The sequence below is a fragment of the Lissotriton helveticus genome, chromosome 10, assembly GCF_964261635.1.
Source record: "Lissotriton helveticus chromosome 10, aLisHel1.1, whole genome shotgun sequence".
Taxonomy (NCBI): Eukaryota; Metazoa; Chordata; class Amphibia; order Caudata; family Salamandridae; genus Lissotriton; species Lissotriton helveticus.
In genome coordinates, this window is record NC_136071.1 from 267,757,448 (window position 1) to 267,779,634 (window position 22,187).

At 41.8% G+C, this 22,187-nt stretch overlaps 1 protein-coding gene across 4 annotated transcripts in view; it reads left to right on the forward strand.

Annotated features, from left to right (window-relative positions):
• MINDY4 (MINDY lysine 48 deubiquitinase 4) overlaps positions 1–22,187 on the forward strand; it is a 638,720-nt gene that overhangs the window by 378,578 nt on the left and 237,955 nt on the right. For all 4 annotated transcript variants that reach the window (XM_078665290.1, XM_078665287.1, XM_078665289.1 and 1 more), the window contains exon 8: positions 12,846–12,962. In XM_078665290.1, coding sequence (XP_078521416.1) covers positions 12,846–12,962 — 117 coding nt within the window. The remainder of the gene's footprint in view (positions 1–12,845; positions 12,963–22,187) is intronic.

Consider the following 22,187-nt stretch of genomic DNA (forward strand, 5'->3'; position numbering starts at 1 on the left):
AAGTTGAGTATCTCCCAATGTTTCATGATGGTTTGTTTGTATTTAACACTCATCGTTGAATACTTTGAGACTGTCACTATTCTAGTCTCTTCCTTCGGTACTCTGCCACTCAAAAGGTCCTTTCTTTTAATTTTCTCCACACGTTTCTTGGATTCCTCAATCATATTCTCTGGATAACCTCTTTCACGAAATCTTGATCCCATCTCATTAATCCTGATCTCAGCTTTCGTGTCATCCGATGTGATCCTTTTTACTCTGGTCATTTGGGAGAATGGTAGATGTCGTTTCAAACTGGTTTGATGAAAACTAGAAAAATGCAACATATTATTCCTATCTGTAGGCTTTCTGAAAATATCTGTTTCAATCCCTGTTTCCGTAAGTGACACTTTCACATCCAAAAACGTGACATGTGTATTCGATATCTCCCATGTGAATTGTATGCGTTCATCTAGGTTATTCAATCCTACTAGTGCTGTTTCCAAATTCTCCCTAGTGTCCTTCCACATAATAAAGACATCGTCAATGTATCTAACAAAAAGGTTTAGGTTGTCACACCATTCAGTTTTGGTCAAGATGTTAGACTCCTCATAGTCCTTCATAAAGATGTTCGCGTATACTGGAGCTGCCGAATTTCCCATTGCCGTCCCTACCAGTTGTTGGTACCACTGATCCTTATAGCAAAAATAACTCTGATATAGACTAAATAGCATTAGTTCCATGAGGAATGTCTGAAATGGGAGTTGTAGTTCAGTATTCAGTAAGGCTTTCTCCACGGCTTCAATTCCCAATGAATGTGGAATCGATGTATACAGTGAGCGGATGTCAGCTGTACATAAGATTAACTTCTCTCCAGGTTCAATGATAACTCGTTCCAATTTCAATAAAAAATCTGTTGTGTCCTTGATGTAGGTTGTCATACTCTTGACTGTAGGTTGAAGATATCTATCTAGTAGTTGTCCAATGGGTTGATGTAGGCTTCCACAGGTGGAAACGATTGGTCGTAATGGGGGATCTTTGAGATTCTTATGTATCTTCGGTAACATATGTAGTATCGGACTCCTTGGATATTGTTGAATAAGAAATTTCTTAGTCCTGTCGTTTATGGTTCCCATCTCGTAGGCTTTATTAATAATGTTCCTTAGAGACTCCATGTACTTCATGGTGGCGTTACCTTCTAGTCTCATGTAGGTATTTGTGTCTGCTAAATGTTCCATCACTTTCTGTTCATACATTGTGGTGTTCATAATTACCAAAGCACCCCCTTTATCAGCCTTGGTACATATGATTTCTGGTTTAGCAGCCAATTTCCTTAATGAATCCAAATCCTTTTGTGTGATGATCTTCTTCATTTTAGTGCCATATTTCAGTTTAGATAGATCCTGTTTGACCAGTTTCTCAAAGAGATCTAGTGTCTTGTGACTAACGGGTGCCTGGAATGTACTACTAGTTTTGAGTCCGAGAAGTGGATCAGCTTCTCGTGTATCTTGTTTAGGTAGAACGTTGTAAAAAAAATGCCTTACCCTGAGTTTGCGCATCAATTTGAAAAAACTCACTTCTAATTCTAGAGAGTCTGTGTTTGTGGTTGGGACAAACGAAGTGCCTCTTTGTAAAAGTTTCAATTCCTCCGGATTTAATTCATAATCAGAGATATTTATCACCAGTTGGTCTAAGTTTGTGTCTTCTTCCTGTCTTTCTTTGGGACAGTGGTGCTCCTTGTGTTGGGATGCTCTTTTTCCTTTTCTTGTATTTTTGCCCCTCCTGGGTCTCTTTTTTGGGCTTGGCCCTGCTCTAAAAAAGAACTTGTGGTGGTTGTTTCACTTGTTGTTGGTTGTTCACTTTGGATTGTATCTTGTGAACTGGAGGTTTGCTGGAGTTTTCGTGTTCTGGATGACACATCGCTACCGGACGAGGACGTATCTGTGTACTGTGTATATGGACGGTTTCTCCTCTTCTGGGCATACACCTCTGCCCAGGTGTAAACCTCCCCAAGCTTGTAGTCAAGAGTATCCCTCTTGAATTTACGGATTTTCCTTTGATTGATGTCATTTGTATGCCTTTCAATTTGTTCCTTTATTTCCTCTAACGTTTTAGTTAAATCCTCTTCTGATAGCATTTCAGAAAGTTCAGACGTAACTTCAGAAAACTCCTTGGCCAGTTCCTCTAGGATACCTGATAGTTACTCTATTATTAAAAGAATGAGATCCAGGGAGCACTTATTTAGAATCGCATACCATTTATCTTGGAAGTTTTTAGAGTTTTTGCAGAGAGATGGTTTAAGGGCGATCCGTAGGCCCCGCGGTATACGTTGTGCTCGATGATATCTAACTAATGTATTGGCGTGTAGTTTCTGGTTGATTTGTCTTTTTGATAAGTATATGAGTTGTCTCACATTTTGTTCCTTGGTACGTGTGGTAGACTCCTGTGTAAATTCTTCCCTGATTAGTGCATAGATTCTATTGGCTTCATCCTCTTTATAGGCGAAAGTATCGTCTCTTGTCTCAGTGCTTTTTGGGATTTCCTCGTAGTTCATGTTGCTCGAAGTGTATGTGTAATTGGCGTGCTGCCTTCCTCGATGGACGAACAGAATGAATGTGAATCAAATTAGTTATGGATGGTGCACAGCCTTTCGTTTAGTGATTGCATTTGTCCATTTCAAAATGGTTTCTCAAATTTCCAAGGTGCTCTATAGGTGGCGTCCTCCGTCCGTGGGCGTCAAATTATACTCAAAAATGTGCTTCTAACAAGTCATTAGTTGCATCCCTATAGGCACATTTTCATTCCTCTGTAAAAGAAATGAGGATTCCACACTGGATTATATCATAGCTTGTATCATCTTTATTCCAATATTTCTTGGATGTCTTTAAATTTCATTCAAAGTATATAAACTTTTTCATCTCGGCATTACTGAAGCAAAATCCAATGCATTTCGGGTGCAAGAAACACCCTTCATCAGGGTACAGTACTACAAAAACAAAGTAAAACAATAATGAGTCATGTATACTAATGCTTGTGGTATGTCTTGTCAGTAGGGTGCTGACGACAGTGCGTACGTGTAGTTCGAATGTGCCAAAATGTTAGTTCTTCCGTGATTCTACCGTGTCACCTTATACCCTCTTTGCCCGCGTTGTGAAAAGAAAAACGGATATAGATAAAAAACACTTACATGCCGTCTGCTGTAGACAAACCGACAGTCTGTAAAGGAATACGTGAAAAAATGTATAAACGAGTTGTAACGACAGCCAACGTTTATCGCATATCTATACAACAGCCTCCATCCATGGATCTTATTAACACTAACCTTGTGAGTTCCGTTGTAGTTTCGCAACTCGATAAGTTTCCAAAAGCGTTCGGATAGACCGGCACGAACGGCGCGTTTCCTAGTGTGTTAATGTTGCGTATCCCTATTGGTTAATGGTCCGAGCATGTGACTAAACGAGATCGACGACAGACTTCCCGTAGCCAGACATCTAACTCAAGGTTCTATAGAGGAAATCGCAATTCAAAAAATCTCTGTCTACGAAAGTGATGCAAAAATATAAGAGTGACGCAAAAATATTAATGATAAACATAGTGAAAAGTGTATGAACTACATCAGTGATTTGAGTGATTTGAATGCATATTACTATTGAATATACCACATAAGTCAATATACCACATAAGTAAATCATATGAGTAAATTACAGAAGTCATAATGGTAACCAAGGAACATTTCACAAAAATATTTACAAATAGCAAGACAGTTCTATACGGTCATTGAGACCGTTGGCTTTGTGGGATGACAGTCTTTGTATCCAAACATTTTCCCTCTGCAAGAGGTGTTTTGTGTTGTCTCTCCCTTCCTTCATCTCCACACATTCCAATATTAGAAACTTTAATTGCGATACATTGTGTTGTTTCTCATTAAAATGTGTAGCAACAGCTGATTTCAAGTTGTGTGTGCGAATATTGGATTTATGTTCTGTTATTCTCACTTTGATTCTCCTCTCGGTTTTTCCCACGTATACTTTTCCACAGGGACATTTAAGTAGATATATCACATTTGCTGTGTCACATGTTGCTGTTACTTTTAATTTGATCTCATGACCTCTCATCGGATGATTTATCTTGTTGCCCTTAATAATATTATTGCAGCTTCCACAGTTCAAGCATGGTCTTGTTCCTTTGTATGTTTTATTTACTGGTGGTTTCTGTTTTAATATTTCTCCTATGTTCTGACCCCGTGTATAGGCAAAGAGAGGTGGTTGCGTGAAAGAAATGTTAAAATCGGGTTCCAAGTTGAGTATCTCCCAATGTTTCATGATGGTTTGTTTGTATTTAACACTCATCGTTGAATACTTTGAGACTGTCACTATTCTAGTCTCTTCCTTCGGTACTCTGCCACTCAAAAGGTCCTTTCTTTTAATTTTCTCCACACGTTTCTTGGATTCCTCAATCATATTCTCTGGATAACCTCTTTCACGAAATCTTGATCCCATCTCATTAATCCTGATCTCAGCTTTCGTGTCATCCGATGTGATCCTTTTTACTCTGGTCATTTGGGAGAATGGTAGATGTCGTTTCAAACAAAAACACATTTTGTTCCTTGGTACGTGTGGTAGACTCCTGTGTAAATTCTTCCCTGATTAGTGCATAGATTCTATTGGCTTCATCCTCTTTATAGGCGAAAGTATCGGCTCTTGCCTCAGTGCTTTTTGTGTAGAATCACGGAAGAACTAACATTTTGGCACATTCGAACTACACGTACGCACCATCGTCAGCACTCTACTGACAAGACATACCACAAGCATTAGTTTACATGACTCATTATTGTTTTCCTTTGTTTTTGTAGTACTGTACCCTGATGAAGGGTGTTTCTTGCACCCGAAATGCATTGGATTTTGCTTCAGTAATGCCGAGATGAAAAAGTTTATATACTTTGAATGAAATTTAAAGACATCCAAGAAATATTGGAATAAAGATGATACAAGCTATGATATAATCCAGTGTGGAATCCTCATTTCTTTTACAGAGGAATGAAAGTGTACCTATAGGGATGCGACTAATGACTTGTTAGAAGCACATTTTTGAGTATAATTTGACGCCCACGGACGGAGGACGCCACCTATAGAGCACCTTGGAAATTTGAGAAACCATTTTGAAATGGACAAACGCAATCACTAAACGAAAGGCTGTGCACCATCCATAACTAATTTGATTCACATTCATTCTGTTAGTCCATCGAGGAAGGCAGCACGCCAATTACACATACACTATGAGCAACATGAACTACGAGGAAATCACAAAAAGCACTGAGGCAAGAGCCAATACTTTCGCCTATAAAGAGGATGAAGCCCATAGAATCTATGCACTAATCAGGAAAGAATCTACACAGGAGTCTACCACACGTACCAAGGAACAAAATGTGAGACAACTCATATACTTATCAAAAAGACAAATCAACCAGAAACTACACGCCAATACATTAGTTAGATATCATCGAGCACAACGTATACCGCGGGGCCTACGGATCGCCCTTAAACCATCTCTCTGCAAAAACTCTAAAAACTTCCAAGATAAATGGTATAGGATTCTAAATAAGTGCTCCCTGGATCTCATTCTTTTAATAATAGAGGAACTATCAGGTATCCTAGAGGAACTGGCCAAGGAGATTTCTGAAGTTACGTCTGAACTTTCAGAAATGCTATCAGAAGAGGATTTAACTAAAACGTTAGAGGAAATAAAGGAACAAATTGAAAGGCATACAAATGACATCAATCGAAGGAAAATCCGTAAATTCAAGAGGGATACTCTTGACTACAAGCTTGGGGAGGTTTACACCTGGGCAGAGGTGTATGCCAAGAAGAGGAGAAACGTCCATATACACAGTACACAAATACGTCCTCGTCCGGTAGCGATGTGTCATCCAGAACACGAAACCTCCAGCAAACCTCCAGTTCACAAGATACAATCCAAAGTGAACAACCAACAACAAGTGAAACAACCTCCACAAGTTCTTTTTTAGAGCAGGGCCAAGCCCAAAAAGGAGACCCAGGAGGGGCAAAAATACAAGAAAAGGAAAGAGCATCCCAACACAAGGAGCACCACTGTCCCAAAGAAAGACAGGAAGAAGACACAGACTTAGACCAACTGGTGATAAATATCTCTGATTATGACTTAAATCCGGAGGAATTAATACTTTTACAAAGAGGCACTTCGTTTGTCCCAACCACAAACACAGACTCTCTAGAATTAGAAGTGAGTTTTTTCAAATTGATGCGCAAACTCAGGCTAAGGCATTTTTTTGACAACGTTCTACCTAAACAAGATACACGGGAAGCTGATCAACTTCTCGGACTCAAAACTAGTAGTACATTCCAGGCACCCGTTAGTCACAAGACACTGGATCTCTTTGAGAAACTGGTCAAACAGGATCTATCTAAACTGAAATATGGCACTAAAATGAAGAAGAACATCACACAAAAGGATTTGGATTCATTAAGGAAATTGGCTGCTAAACCAGAAATCATATGTACCAAGGCTGATAAAGGGGGTGCTTTGGTAATTATGAACACCACAATGTGTGAACAGAAAGTGATGGAACATTTAGCAGACACAAATACCTACATGAGACTAGAAGGTAACCCCACCATGAAGTACGTGGAGTCTCTAAGGAACATTATTAATAAAGCCTACGAGATGGGAACCATAAACGACAGGACTAAAATTTCTTATTCAACAATATCCAAGGAGTCCGATACTACATATGTTACCGAAGATACATAAGAATCTCAAAGATCCCCCATTACGACCAATCGTTTCCACCTGTGGAAGCCTACATCAACCCATTGGACAACTACTAGATAGATATCTTCAACCTACAGTCAAGAGTATGACAACCTACATCAAGGACACGACAGATTTTTTATTGAAATTGGAACGAGTTATCATTGAACCTGGAGAGAAGTTAATCTTATGTACAGCTGACATCCGCTCACTGTATACATCGATTCCACATTCATTGGGAATTGAAGCCGTGGAGAAAGCCTTACTGAATACTGAACTACAACTCCCATTTCAGACATTCCTCATGGAACTAATGCTATTTAGTCTATATCAGAGTTATTTTTGCTATAAGGATCAGTGGTACCAACAACTGGTAGGGACGGCAATGGGAAATTCGGCAGCTCCAGTATACGTGAACATCTTTATGAAGGACTATGAGGAGTCTAACATCTTGACCAAAACTGAATGGTGTGACAACCTAAAACTTTTTGTTAGATACATTGACAATGTCTTTATTATGTGGAAGGACACTAGGGAGAATTTGGAAACAGCACTAGTAGGATTGAATAACCTAGATGAACGCATACAATTCAAATGGGAGATATCGAATACACATGTCACGTTTTTGGATGTGAAAGTGTCACTTACGGAAACAGGGATTGAAACCGATATTTTCAGAAAGCCTACAGATAGGAATAATATGTTGCATTTTTCTAGTTTTCATCAAACCAGTTTGAAACGACATCTACCATTCTCCCATATGACCAGAGTAAAAAGGATCACATCGGATGACACGAAAGCTGAGATCAGGATTAATGAGATGGGATCAAGATTTCGTGAAAAAGGTTATCCAGAGAATATGATTGAGGAATCCAAGAAACGTGTGGAGAAAATTAAAAGAAAGGACCTTTTGAGTGGCAGAGTACCGAAGGAAGAGACTAGAATAGTGACAGTCTCAAAGTATTCAACGATGAGTGTTAAATACAAACAAACCATCATGAAACATTGGGAGATACTCAACTTGGAACCCGATTTTAACATTTCTTTCACGCAACCACCTCTCTTTGCCTATACACGGGGTCAGAACATAGGAGAAATATTAAAACAGAAACCACCAGTAAATAAAACATACAAAGGAACAAGACCATGCTTGAACTGTGGAAGCTGCAATAATATTATTAAGGGCAACAAGATAAATCATCCAATGAGAGGTCATGAGATCAAATTAAAAGTAACATCAACATGTGACACAGCAAATGTGATATATCTACTTAAATGTCCCTGTGGAAAAGTATACGTGGGAAAAACCGAGAGGAGAATCAAAGTGAGAATAACAGAACATAAATCCAATATTCGCACACACAACTTGAAATCAGCTGTTGCTACACATTTTAATGAGAAACAACACAATGTATCGCAATTAAAGTTTCTAATATTGGAATGTGTGGAGATGAAGGAAGGGAGAGACAACACAAAACACCTCTTGCAGAGGGAAAATGTTTGGATACAAAGACTGTCATCCCACAAACCCAACGGTCTCAATGACCGTATAGAACTGTCTTGCTATTTGTAAATATTTTTGTGAAATGTTCCTTGGTTACCATTATGACTTCTGTAATTTACTCATATGATTTACTTATGTGGTATATTGACTTATGTGGTATATTCAATAGTAATATGCATTCAAATCACTCAAATCACTGACGTAGTTCATACACTTTTCACTATGTTTATCATTAATATTTTTGCGTCACTCTTATATTTTTGCGTCACTTTCGTAGACAGAGATTTTTCGAATTGCGATTTCCTCTATAGAACCTTGAGTTAGATGTCTGGCGACGGGAAGTCTGTCGTCAATCTCGTTTAGTCACATGATCGGACCATTAACCAATAGGGATACGCAACATTAACACACTAGGAAACGCGCTGTTCGTGCCGGTCTATCCGAACGCTTTTGGAAACTTATCGAGTTACGAAACTACAACGGAACTCACAAGGTTAGTGTTAATAAGATCCATGGATGGAGGCTGTTGTATAGATATGCGATAAACGTTGGTTGTCGTTACAACTCGTTTATACATTTTTTCACGTATTCCTTTACAGACTGTCGGTTTGCCTACAGCAGACGGCATGTAAGTGTTTTTTATCTATATCCGTTTTTCTTTTCACAACGCGGGCAAAGAGGGTATAAGGTGACACGGTAGAATCACGGAAGAACTAACATTTTGGCACATTCGAACTACACGTACGCACTGTCGTCAGCACCCTACTGACTATACATACCACAAGCATTAGAATACATGACTCATTATTGTTTTACTTTGTTTTTGTAGTACTGTACCCTGATGAAGGGTGTTTCTTGCACCCGAAATGCATTGGATTTTGCTTCAGTAATCCTGAGATGAAAAAGTTTATATACTTTGAATGAAATTTAAAGACATCCAAGAAATATTGGAATAAAGATGATACAAGCTATGATATAATCCAGTGTGGAATCCTCCTTTCTTTTACTGAGGAATGAAAGTGTGCCTATAGGGATGTGACTAATGACCTGTTGAAAGGACTGCCACTTTACTTGGACTGCTGCCCAAAAGGACTTGTGCCCTACTGTTCTGAACTGCTGCCCTCTTGCCTGGGTGAGAAAGACTGGACCTACTTCCGTAAACCCAGGACACCAGAGTGACTCCAAGAGCTAGTTGGCTGATATCCTGATCAGAAGGATCTAGGACAGACAGGCTTCCATCAACCTTGAAGCCAGCACCTGAACTCTGCCATCGGTGAGTCCTACCCTTGCAAGGGGTGCCACCTCAGTCCTGGACCTCGGAAGTGGTCCTGAAGGTTCTCCACCAGACCATCTATGGATTCAGCAGAACTGATGCATCTCCACCACGGTGCATTGCATCTCCCTCAGAACCAGCGCATTGCCTCTGCCACTCGATGCCTCACCCTTGGAACCAACACATCGCCTTTACTGCATAGACTTCCCCAATACAAAGATTCTGCTTCGCATACAGCAGCCCATTGCATTGTCTCACCCAATTAACCGTCAGACCTGCCGCTGCACACTGCATCTCCATTTAAGAAATCACCTTGCCCAATGCAATCCATTGGATCCGCTGCTGCATAACGCATCTCCACACAAACACTCCACATCACCTCTGCTGCGCAATTCATCCTCGATGTGGGATTCTGTGTCTTCACAAACTATATTAAGGTAGTTTATTCAGTGAACTTAAATGAGTCCCTGTAGTCAGCACACGCTCCATCGCTGTCAACCTGAACTTGTGACTTTGTCCCGGTCTGGCAAGACCAGATAGCCACAGTCGGCGCTTTGTACTTTTTGGTGCTATGTTCGCTGACATTTTTTAAATTGCAGCTCTCCGGTTCTACTGATTGGATGTTTGCCGTTTTGGTTTCAAAGTATTTACAAAATTTTACTCAGTTTTTCTAATTTGGTGTGGGAGTTTCCATGTGGCGTGATTTCACTTTATTGCTGTTTAAAGTGTTGCGTAAATAATTTATACATTACTCCAAGTTAAGCCCTACTGCTCTGTGCCGAGCTAACAGGGTTGCACACAGTTATTTTGGGGTTTGCTTGTGACTACACTCTGGCAAGGATTGTGGCTACTACTTACTAGGGGTGGGCGGACATTTCTATTCCGCCCATTGAATGGGCGGAAATTTGCAATTTCCACCTTCCGCAAAGAAGGCGGTAAAATGAGGCAAATTTCCACCCATTCCACTGCGGAACGGAAGTTGGCCGCCCGCCCGCCTCCTGCTTCCCGCCCGCCTGCTTCCCACCTGCCGCCCGCCTCCCGCCTGCATTATTAAAATAAATGAAAAGGTAAAATCAAAGCAAACTTACCTTATTGCGCCCCATCTTCCCGATCCCGACATCATTTTTGTAAACTGCGCATGAGCTGGAGCCTGCGCATGCGCAGTCCCGCGCATGCGCAGTTTACAAAAATAAAGCTGGGATCGGGAAGATGGGGCGCAATAAGGTAAGTTTGCTTTAAACTTTTATTTTGCCTTTTAATTTAATTTAATAATGCGGGCGGGAGGCGGGCGGCAGGCGGGCGGGAAGCAAGAGGGGGGCGGGTGGCCTCACGAAACGGAAATATCGCAGAGAGGCACGGAGATTGCTTCAATCTACGTGCCTCTCCGCGATAGTCCCTTCCGCGACTTCCGCCCACCCCTACTACTTACATAGGGTTTCACTCCCCCTCAGCCAGTAACCAAATTTTTTACACCGCTATTTCAGATTTGATTAAAACTCAATTTCAATGTGTCTTCTGCTTTAGAAATTGTGCATTGGTTACGTGCACTTAAACAGAGAGAAATGGTAATGCCTTGAATTGGTTGTAGTGCTTATTGTGTAATATGAACATAATTCCTATGGAAGACACTTATTTAATGAACTCTTCTGATCTTCCGCACACTTCCAAAGGACAGATTCTTGATATAAATATGTGGAAGTAAGTCAGAGAGAGTATTCTGGCAATTGAGATGAAGTTGACCAAAGCCTCCTTCGATTAACCTTTATGATTTTCCTTGTTTTGGAACAAGGTGTGAGATTCCCAGAAGAGTGTCCCGTTAAAGTTTCTCACAATGTTAGTGTGCAGAGGTAGGGAACTTTTTCCCTTGCAAAAATTATGGGGCCATTAGAAGTGGCCCTCCAGCCAAGAAAAGCTGGCTGCCTACGACACTCACTTTTCTGTGTGCAACTGTAAAGAAAACTAGATTACTGCACTTGACAAGCCTTTCTACGCAAGAGGCGTCCCTCATTCTACCACCACTGTGGAAGCAAGGTTGTGAGAATTAGGTTTTGCAGCTAAAGCTCAAGATTGTAACTGTATTGTAATTGCATTTATATAGCGCTTACTACCCCTGATGAGGCATCAAAGCACTTTTTTGGTGAGTAGCACGCTACTCCGAAACTCATAAAGGTTTAGTGGTGAATTACTATAGTGAAAATTTGAAAGTAATTTGAGTGGTGGATATGTTAGTCAGTTATTTGGATTGAGAAGGATAGTGGTGGGATGGAAGAGGGAAAAAGGTTTGCATTTATATAGCGCCGGCGACCCATGATGGGATGTTGGAGCACTTTTCCGGCGAGTAGCGCGCTATTTGGAACCCAGAAAGGATTAGTGGTGAATTAGTATAGTGAAAATATGAAAGTAATTTGAGTGGTGTATATATTAGTCTGATATTTGGATTGAGAAGGAAAGTGGAGGGATAGAAGAGGGAAAAATGTTTGCATTTATATAGCATTTGCTACCCTTGCTGGAGTGTTGAAGCGCTTTTTCTGCGAGTTACACTCTGCTTCGGAGCCCAGAAAGGATTAGTGGTCGAAGAATCATATGAAGTCCTCAATTCTTATTTTAGTCTTAAACAAAGGATGACACCAAGCAAATCGATGAGGTAGAGAATAGGAGAAATTGATCTCCAATACTCAACCACATCCATTACTGTAGTTAGCACTACCGTATCCAGGCCCTGAGCAAAACGTTCCCATTATACATTGACGACTGCATCATGTAAACATATTCTTCTTGCAGAACATGTTGTTATAGGAATGACAAACTCTGTTTTACAGATAAATTAAAGTAGGGTTACTACCTTTCCCATCCCTAAACTCTAAAAAAACAGGTATAACAGCATACCCTTACACATCCCAAAACTCTTAAACCCCATAGGCCCCTTCCTTTCTCTTAATTCTCTTATTAAAATATAATTTAAAAAAACGCTTACCTGCATGGTAAAGTCCTGCATTGTGAAGTGCCACAAAATGGCATTTGCCGTACATATATCCATGGTAATGGCCACATTGTAAATGTAACACATGGTAACGGCAATGTTGTAAAGACTGTATACCCTTTTGTCTAGCTGCTTAAATGTAAATTGTTGCTTGTTGACATTGGGTGAACATATCTACTTGTGTGTTTTCGGAGAGAATGAGGCAGAACATATTCATATAACTTATACTCATACCTAGCATTAGGAGAAAAACATTTTCAGAGTTTAGGTAAATTTGTGGAATTATGTAATTTTATGTATACGATTAACGGTTTGTTTTGTTTTAGGAAATGAAAACCCTCCTTTTTGGATCAAGCCTTTGCTGCTTCAATGAAGAATGGAAAATGCAAAGTTTCACATTTAGTGAGAGACCTCAGTTAAAGTACGGGATTGTCCAAAAAAAGGTACAGTATAGTTTTATATCTTTTTTAATGAAATTACTATTTAAAAAATAATAGTGGCCCATAGACAGCCGCAGTCCGTGCATGTAACAGCGTGGGGCCGGATGGGGGTAGGGGGATTTTCGAGGAACGATGCAGAGGGAAATTTAATTATTTATTTAGTGTTCCCTCTGCATCTTCCCTCTAAGTCCCCCCCCTCACCTGGCCCTTCGGAGTCAACTTGGCACACAAACCTGTTTGCCATGCCTCTCATCCACTGCATTAGATATAGGTAGTCACCCCTACTGCAGGCTTTAGCCCTAAGGCAGGGTGCACTATATCCTATGTGTGGGCATATCAGCATGAGCAGATTTATTTATTTATTTTGAAAGTTTTATATAGCGCGAACAAGATCTTTGCAGATAACAGAGCGCTTTACACAGGCAAGGGGGGTGGGTACACGAGGGAGCATATTTAGGAAGGTAGGTCATCGATGCAAGTAATACAGATAGGAGGGAGTATGAACAATCGGGTAAGGTCGATAATACAGGTAAAACATATGTGCAAATGGATCAAACAAGAGTATAGATCGCCGTGTATCGCCGTGTATCGATCGAGTATATATATGTCCCTACAATGCCCAGTCCATTCTTAGATGTTGTAAGTGCTGAGGGAATACATGGGCTGGGTACTTGTCAACACAATTATCCTAGCTCCATGATGGCTTCACTGATTTCTAAGGTGTATGGTACCAAACATCTTGTCTTAATAAATCCTCACTGATGCCAGTGTTTAATGTATTAATAAATTCACACAGGTGACCCTTTTAGGTGGGTTCCCTGAAAACCTACAAAGCACTGGTGTGGTTTCTGACTTGTTTACACCAGTCATGTTTCTGACCTCATGGGGGGAAAGCCAGTGCTATCAGAGGACAGACACAAAGCCTGCTCTTGGCAAAGGCGCTTCACACCTCCTCCAGGACTGGATGGCCTTCCTGGATGGGAAGCTTCAAAGGCAATGCCGCCTTTGAAATCCAACCCAGGAACCTCCAGAAAGTAGGGGAGGCCAGGCCCTCTTCTCTGCTCCATGTTTGGCAGGAAGAAAGGCAAGAACATTAGTTAGATTAGCAGGAGGGAACCAGTTAGCCTACACCACACCTAGGGCAGGGAAGGCGAGGTGAACCCCTCTCCTGAAATTCCACCATCTTCGGATGGTGAGAAAACCTCAGGGCTAGGGTATTGCTTCTTCCCACAGGATGTTGTCACTAGAGGGTGTAGACACCCTAAAGGAAAGTAACCCATTGGCTAAAACCTGTTTTCCCTTGTAACACCCATAAATTCAGTACTTGGTAAGCAATCTGAGACCTGGACATCAGATCCAATGGACAGGAGAAGATCAGTACAAAGAAGACCCGCTGCTCGAGAACTGAAGCCCTGCTGCAGAAGAAACCATGACTACTGCTCCCAGGACTCAGCAATCCCTGCTGCTGTGTCCTCCTGAAACCTGAAAGAACCGTGGAGCACCTCCAACTTTCAAGAAATCACAGTGAAGCTCCCTTGGAGTGAAGATATTACTCCCCTGCACATCGCAGGCACCGATTCCCGTTAAGTCCGGTTTGTCGATGTGCTCCTCCCCGACGATCTCGATGCAGCACCAAAGCAAGAAAAGGCACAATAGCTCCAGAGGCTCAGATCTGTCTCCCTGCCAATTTTGGAGATACCAGGACCTACTAGAGCCACTGCGTACCAATACCCAGGGTACCGCACCCCCAACAGCAAACACCAAGAAGAAGAGCCTTCTCCGGACTCCCAAAGCACCGGAAGCAAGCACCCATTGAGGCACCTGAGACCCACTTACTGTGCGACCCAGCTGTCCTGAGATAGCTTCCCCAAGTTGCCTGCTCCTGACAGCGAGGATCTCAAGACTCTCAGCGCCTGGCTGACCTGTTACCCGGCCCCACTGGCCGCAGCATCTACCAATCTGCCCTTCTCCCATGGTTCTCTGACCTTTGTGACTTCCTCCATTTAACTAGACCCTCCGGACTATCTGTAAGTCCTTCTGTGCAGTGCTGTGATCAGGCCCGGTTCTATCGGGGGGGGGGCAGACCCACTCAAACATGACTGTTGGCCCACCCAGTCACTGCAGAAGAGGCCACAGAAAAGGCAATTTCAACATCAGAACGTCGTTCTGTTTTTTCCACTGTCTTTAAAACTGAAATTGAGTGGTGTGTTTTGGGGGTAGAGGTGGGCGAGGAAACAGATTAACAGGGAGAGCCGAGCTAAGGCTCTAGCTTGGCCCTTAGAGCCCATGCACATGCCGAGCACTGAAAATGTTTACTATGGGAAACATACAACAAACATCATGTCAAATATGATACAGTGTCTTAAATTTTTTTAAATTTTTTATTTGTTTAACACATGGAAGCTTTGACATTTCTATCATAATATAGCGCTGCACTGAGAGGTACTTATTAAAAGTGATAGTTTTTAAATATGAGCTTACAGTCATTCTTACCCCATCCTTACTCTGGTAACAGTGCCATTAGTGAACCAAGAGGCAAGACAGTTGTCATGTGGGCCTTGTATGTAGCCCAGATTATGATAGAGCAACATTAGTCTATTAAATCAAACACAATATGTTTTGTATAGTTGCTTTTCTGATTCCTGTATTTGAATGTGCTTTCAAGCGCAAATATGAAGAAAAACTAGTTTTGGTGAAATATTGCCAAAGCTCATACAATTTAAGCAGGGAAGCTCCAATTTATCCGGGTTTTATTTATTCACTTTGTACAAATCAGCCAGTAAATGGCTATCCATTTGATTCTCCTTTTTATGTTAATGATTTGTTTTTACTACTTTGTGCAGTTTTCTGCTGTTTTTATAAAGTGTGAACTCGACCTGGAGATATCGAAGCGCTTTACATGAAAACCAGTTACCTTGTACATGGTCACATTCATTGGATTTAGGCACTGGAGATTTTGCCCAGAATCACTGGATGTTAGGCAACACTGAGACTGAAACCTAGCTTATTCGGTTATAAAGTTGAAAGCTCTCGTCGTAATGCCACATACTGGGCAGATTGAGGATGGCTGGCAGAGGTACATGAAAACTTGGCTTGGCTCATTAAGGGCTTGAAATTCCAACAGGACCTAATGCTGAGTCCGAGCCAGGCTTCAGACTCAAGCCCGGATCAAGCTTCCAGTACCAGTGTTCATAGTGCAAAATGTCACGGCTTTGTTGTGGTAACAGGGACCTCCTTAACCTTGAACTACTATTACATCCTGGTGCTAAAGCCTGACCTGCTAGAAATTAGAAGAGTTGGGCTGTTGAGTATAGACATCAGCTCTTACTCTCAAAAAACTCTTTAGATGCACTGTATGCCTGTTTGGAAGAATATATAATGAAAATCTTGGGTTAGTAGGCTACCTACAGAATTGACCAAATTTGGGCCCGCATTGGCTCAAGCAAATGATCCCTTGGCCCATCCAGATGAAATTTCCTATAACCTGGCCTGGCTGTGATGCTGCCTGCGTCCGCAGACCCTACATCACCAAAGTAAGGTCCGGAATCTTCGGGCCCGGAATTATTGTATGCAAAGTTTTCGGACCCTATATTTCTACGCCCAAAGCGAGATGAACTTGCAAGACGCGAAGTTACTGCTCCGGGCAAAATATCACAACTTGTAATGAGGGCCTGAGAGTCAATATAATTTATTATTTAAGACAGCTGTTTTAGCTGTCGACAAGCATTGCATCATGGTAGTGTTTGCACCACTAACAGACGAGCTATCAAGCACACATACAGTTTGAGATGAGAGTACCACATAATTTATTTAAAATAATTTTATTTTGCATTTGCGGATAAAAACAGTTACCAAGACACATTGCAGAGAAATGCCCTAGATAATATATCTGACTCACACCACATATTTAATTAAACAGTGCTAGCTCTACATTATATTTTTCTTTTAAATTGGGTGCAATGAATGGAACTATTGTGGTATCTTTTATAATGTTAATACACAGCACCATTGCATCCTGAGCTTAATTTGAGCCAGTGGTTTCCTGTGCTAGGCACCGGCACTTAACTGTCACACTTGTAGGAGTGTGATGGGGTTAATAGTTGTGTCGATGGTTAATAGTTGTGTTGTTTCTATCTCTGACAGCGCTGGCAGTGGCAATCATTGGTACAATCTTCAGTGGCCTCCTGATGAGAGCCCTGGCACCTATTTTTGTACAAATTAAGCACTGATTCCGTCACTTCAAATCTTTGCCCCATTTATTAAATCTAGCTGGACACCATCTCTTAACCCCTTGGCCATGGCGGTAATTCCGCCGCGGCGCTGGGGGAGAGGGGGGCCGCGCAGCGCCACTATGCTTGTGACGGAACCACTCTGTCACGAGCCACAGGCGCGCTGTGCTTGTGACGGAGTGGTTCCGTCACGGCCCCGCACTCTCTATAGAACGCGCCGCGCAGGTGCAAAACACTGCAGCGCAGGCGCGGCGACCGGGCCGTGACGGAACCACTCCATCACCAGCAAAGCGCGTCCGTGGCTGTCGACGGAGTGGTTCCGTCACCAGCATGGATGTGGTTAAGGAGGAAAACTATGGAAAGATGCTTACTGAATACAGTGGCATGGACAGTGAGGCTCTGTAGTTCCAGACAAGCATTGTTGATTGCAAACTATGATTGAATTTTTCCCATCTGTTACAAATTCAGACAACTCTGATTAAGAGAAAAGCACGAGTACAGAAGTACTTTAATGTTCGGTCCTAAACAGTAGATGTCCCATACATCTGTGTAGAGCCTAGAACATTTTTTTAATTTCAGCATTTCAACTCATCAACATATTTTAGCAAGGAAAAAGTAAAAACAATTTTTTGTAACATTAAATATTACTCAAAGAAAACCAGTCGTACTAAAATGTTGACTGAGATCCAACTCCACAGCAGCATTTTAAAAGGAAAATAGAAAGTAGGGAAAGGTGCTTGTGCTTTCACATTTAAGAAAAGGATGTTGGCATTTTAAGTATTCTAGCTGCAGCAGGGTTCCATCTTGCACAGCACAATCAGTGAGGCAGTGCCTTTGTGGAGGTTCAGTTATTTAAAGGATCTATTCTGATGGATACATCTGCCTGTGAATTTGGACCCATTAGACTTGATGTAGAATTAGTATTACAAAGTCCATCCTACAATTCTTTCAGAGAATCATAAATTGTAGAATAAAGTAGCAAATGTATCCACACAACTCCCTACTTGTCTGGTTCTTCTTTCAATCTCCCACTTCTCTAGGATGTTTCTTTACCTTCACCAGTGTTATTGCAAACCGTAATTTTATCATTTTAAACTAACCTTAGGCCATAATATGCTCAGTTCAAAGCCTGAAGCATGATTTCCCATTCAGCTGAATCCAATGCTTTTTCAGAATTAATAAATGGTGCAGCCCCCAGTGTGGTTCATCCAAACTAATTCTGCAAAACTTTGTATAGTCTCGCCTTGTAAATTATCTGGAGCCACATTGTTCTTGTTATTCACTGTATATATTCGAGCACCAGTCACTACGCGCCATACATGCTGATCACGATTGTCACTTGCGTTGCCACCTTTGTGTCACCTACACATGCTGAGCACCAAGGCCAATTCGGGTTGTTTTGTTTTGTTATTTATTTACTTACAGTGCTGTTACAACTGTATCTCTCTAGTACTCTCTAATTATACGATGCCATGAGCACGTTTGAAAAAAGTTATTGAGTCTCCTTGTCTCTGTTCTCGTGATGCTTAATGCATACATGCTTAATTGCCTTTTCATTAATACCAGTTGGGATATTGTTTGTTTATTCTAATTTTCAGAATTAGGTCACAACACAGCCTAGTTTTTAGCATCTGTGTCTCCCAGGCAGCATGCACTAAGTGCCACACATCATTGGCCCTGCTTCAGCAAACCTGGTCGACTCCTAGTTTCGCCATACACTGTAGCCAATGACTCAGCACCTTGAAAGAGGCTGTTGAGACTGCAATGACAAGGGACAGAACACTTTAGGCTGCACATCCTCCTGGTCTCTTCACTTTGGGCAATGAAACATCCATACCTCCAGCATGGTCTTTAGAAGAATGTGTTTTTAATCAACCAAACAGTATTTGTAGAGCGCACACTGTCACCTCTAAGGGCATCTGGGTTCCTAGGTCCCATGTCTTAGTCGAAAAAAGCCAGGTCTTGAGCTTCTTTCTGAACTCTGCCAGGGAGGGAGCTGTTTGGAGGTAGAGAGGTAGGGCATTTCAGGATCTTGGTGGCAATGTAGGGGGAGGAGCAGCTCAGCTGTGGCTGCGATGGATGCCGGGGTTGTGTGCATGAAGCCGAGTGAGGCGGACCGCAGGTGTCTTCCCGGCAGGTGGAAGATCAGCCGATAGTTGATGTAGGATGGTCCTTGGTTGTTTAGTTCTCTATAGGCATGCATGATGATCTTGAACTGACATCGCTTCTAGATGGGGAGCAAGTGGAGTTCCATGAGGTAGGGGAGATGTTGGTCCATTTGGGGAGGTCCAGGATGAGTGTGGCTGCTGTGTTCTTTACGGTTTGGAGCCTTTTGAGGAGTTGGGTGGAGATTCCGGCATAGAAGATGCTGCCGGAATCTCCACCTAGGCAGCTAGTGGTGACTAGTCTAGGAAGCTAGTGACTAGTCTAGGCAGCTAGTGACGAGGGCCTGCGTGACGGTCTTCTGGTGTCGATAGAGATCCATCTGAAGGCGCGCCTAAGGCGAGCCCGTCTGCGCCCGTCCGCGACCATGACGTGACGAGCGCAGGCCACTCTGCCCAAATTCACACAAGGCTTTGTGTTTCCCCCCCGCTTTACACTCGTGAGACCTTGCTCAACCTGAGAGAGTATGCGCACAAAGGTCATCTCACTCTCACTGACACTGCCTTTCCACTGCAGGATTTCGCTATTAGGGGTCTGCTCCTGGGAGGACTTCTTAACGTCAGAGCACTGCCAAAGCATGCTGACGAAATCCAATTACTAATTGACACTCATCACCTAGATGTTCTTTTTCTAACCGAGACGTGGACCCACGCCGACTGTGAAATCGAACTAGACTGGGCTTGTCCACAGGATTTTAAAATCCTGCATCTCCCTAGACCCAAAGGCCGCGGTGGTGGAGTAGGCATCATCTATAGAGCCTCGTGGCTCATCACCGTCCTAGACATGGATCCGGTCGTTGGGACCGAGCTCCTTGGCCTCTCTATTAATAGTCACACAGGAGCTACCTTCACGGCAATTATCTGTTACCGACCTCCTGGGACTTTCAGCTCCCAACAACAACTATCGCTTCTTACCTCCTTCGCCAACATGGCGACCTCCCACAACAAGCTAATCATCTTAGGTGATTTTAACCTCTGGCCAAATGGTACTCTTAAGAAGATAAGAAAAAAGGAAGGGAGGTCTCCTCACAAATCCAGTAAAGGGACGAGGAGAAAAAGACAAGTAAGAAATCAAACAGTCCCTGTTAATAACTCATAAAGAGTTATCCTATCTATAGTGTACCACCATAACTCAAGAGATCCTTACATGGCAAAACCACATTCTGCAAAAATATGCACAATAATACAACAATTTGTATAAAATTTAAACAATTTATTCCGTACAATACACAATCACAAACATTACAGTGCCTCAATATAGAATAGTTAAAAAAAGTGTTGACACACTTCCATTAGTTTAGAAATGCAAATATTTTAAGCACAAGAACAAAATTAAAAAGCAGATGGCTGTTAAAAACAAGTTGTCGACGCAGCGTTTCGGTTTTTATGATGACACCTTCATCAGGACAGGGTTTTTAAAAAAACACTCTCATTACATTAGAGATGTCATCCTCTGTAATCAATTCGAGGAAAGTTCCATCAATCATCACGAGACACCATTTAGTAATATAGGTGTAAAGGGTCCACACAAGTCTTTGTATCTTTACTTCTCCGTAGAGTTTTCTTTATTAGAAGGAAAAGGAGCCACCGTTATAAGGGACTTTTTTTGGAGTTATCCTTGGGAGGCAGAGGATCAGACTAAGGTATAGCACGTGACTGGATGTTGTCAACTTATTTTTTGCGTGCTGCCTTTGTAGCGTAGTCTCCCAGGGTGGTCTGTATTCAATTTACTGCCCGTAAAGTCAAGATTCGGCCTCCCTGCTCCTTTTTTCACTTCTTTCGGTCAGTGCCGAAAGAAGTGAAAAAAGGAGCAGGGAGGCCGAATCTTGACTTTACGGGCGGTAAATTGAATACAGACCACCCTGGGAGACTACGCTACAAAGGCAGCACACAAAAAATAAGTTGACAACATCCAGTCACGTGCTATACCTTAGTCTGATCCTCTGCCTCCCAAGGATAACTCCAAAAAAAGTCCCTTATAACGGTGGCTCCTTTTCCTTCTAATAAAGAAAACTCTACGGAGAAGTAAAGATACAAAGACTTGTGTGGACCCTTTACACCTATATTACTAAATGGTGTCTCGTGATGATTGATGGAACTTTCCTCGAATTGATTACAGAGGATGACATCTCTAATGTAATGAGAGTGTTTTTTTAAAAACCCTGTCCTGATGAAGGTGTCATCATAAAAACCGAAACGCTGCGTCGACAACTTGTTTTTAACAGCCATCTGCTTTTTAATTTTGTTCTTGTGCTTAAAATATTTGCATTTCTAAACTAATGGAAGTGTGTGAACACTTTTTTAACTATTCTATATTGAGGCACTGTAATGTTTGTGATTGTGTCTTGTACGGAATAAATTGTTTACATTTTATACAAATTGTTGTATTATTGTGCATATTTTTGCAGAATGTGGTTTTCCATGTAAGGATCTCTTGAGTTATGGTGGTACACTATAGATAGGATAACTCTTTATGAGTTATTAACAGGGACTGTTTGATTTCTTACAAATGGTACTCTTGACACGGGACTGAACAACCTACTGCTCTCTTGTGAAAGCGTGGGACTCCAACAATTGGTCAAGGAACCCACTCATAAAGCAGGGCATCGACTCGACCTCATCTTCTCTACCCCTCAGCTAGTACACCTGAATGATATCCTGCCTATGGGCTGGACTGATCACTCCCTTCTTAAATTCTATATTACTAGTAAGGGGACTAGAATGCCGGCACACAGCGTCTTTTCTGAATTCATGTACAGAGATTGGAAAGCTCTGGGAAGACTGAAAACTACTGGTGCCGTGTTTCAAGTGGAAGACAGTTTCTCCCCCTATAATCC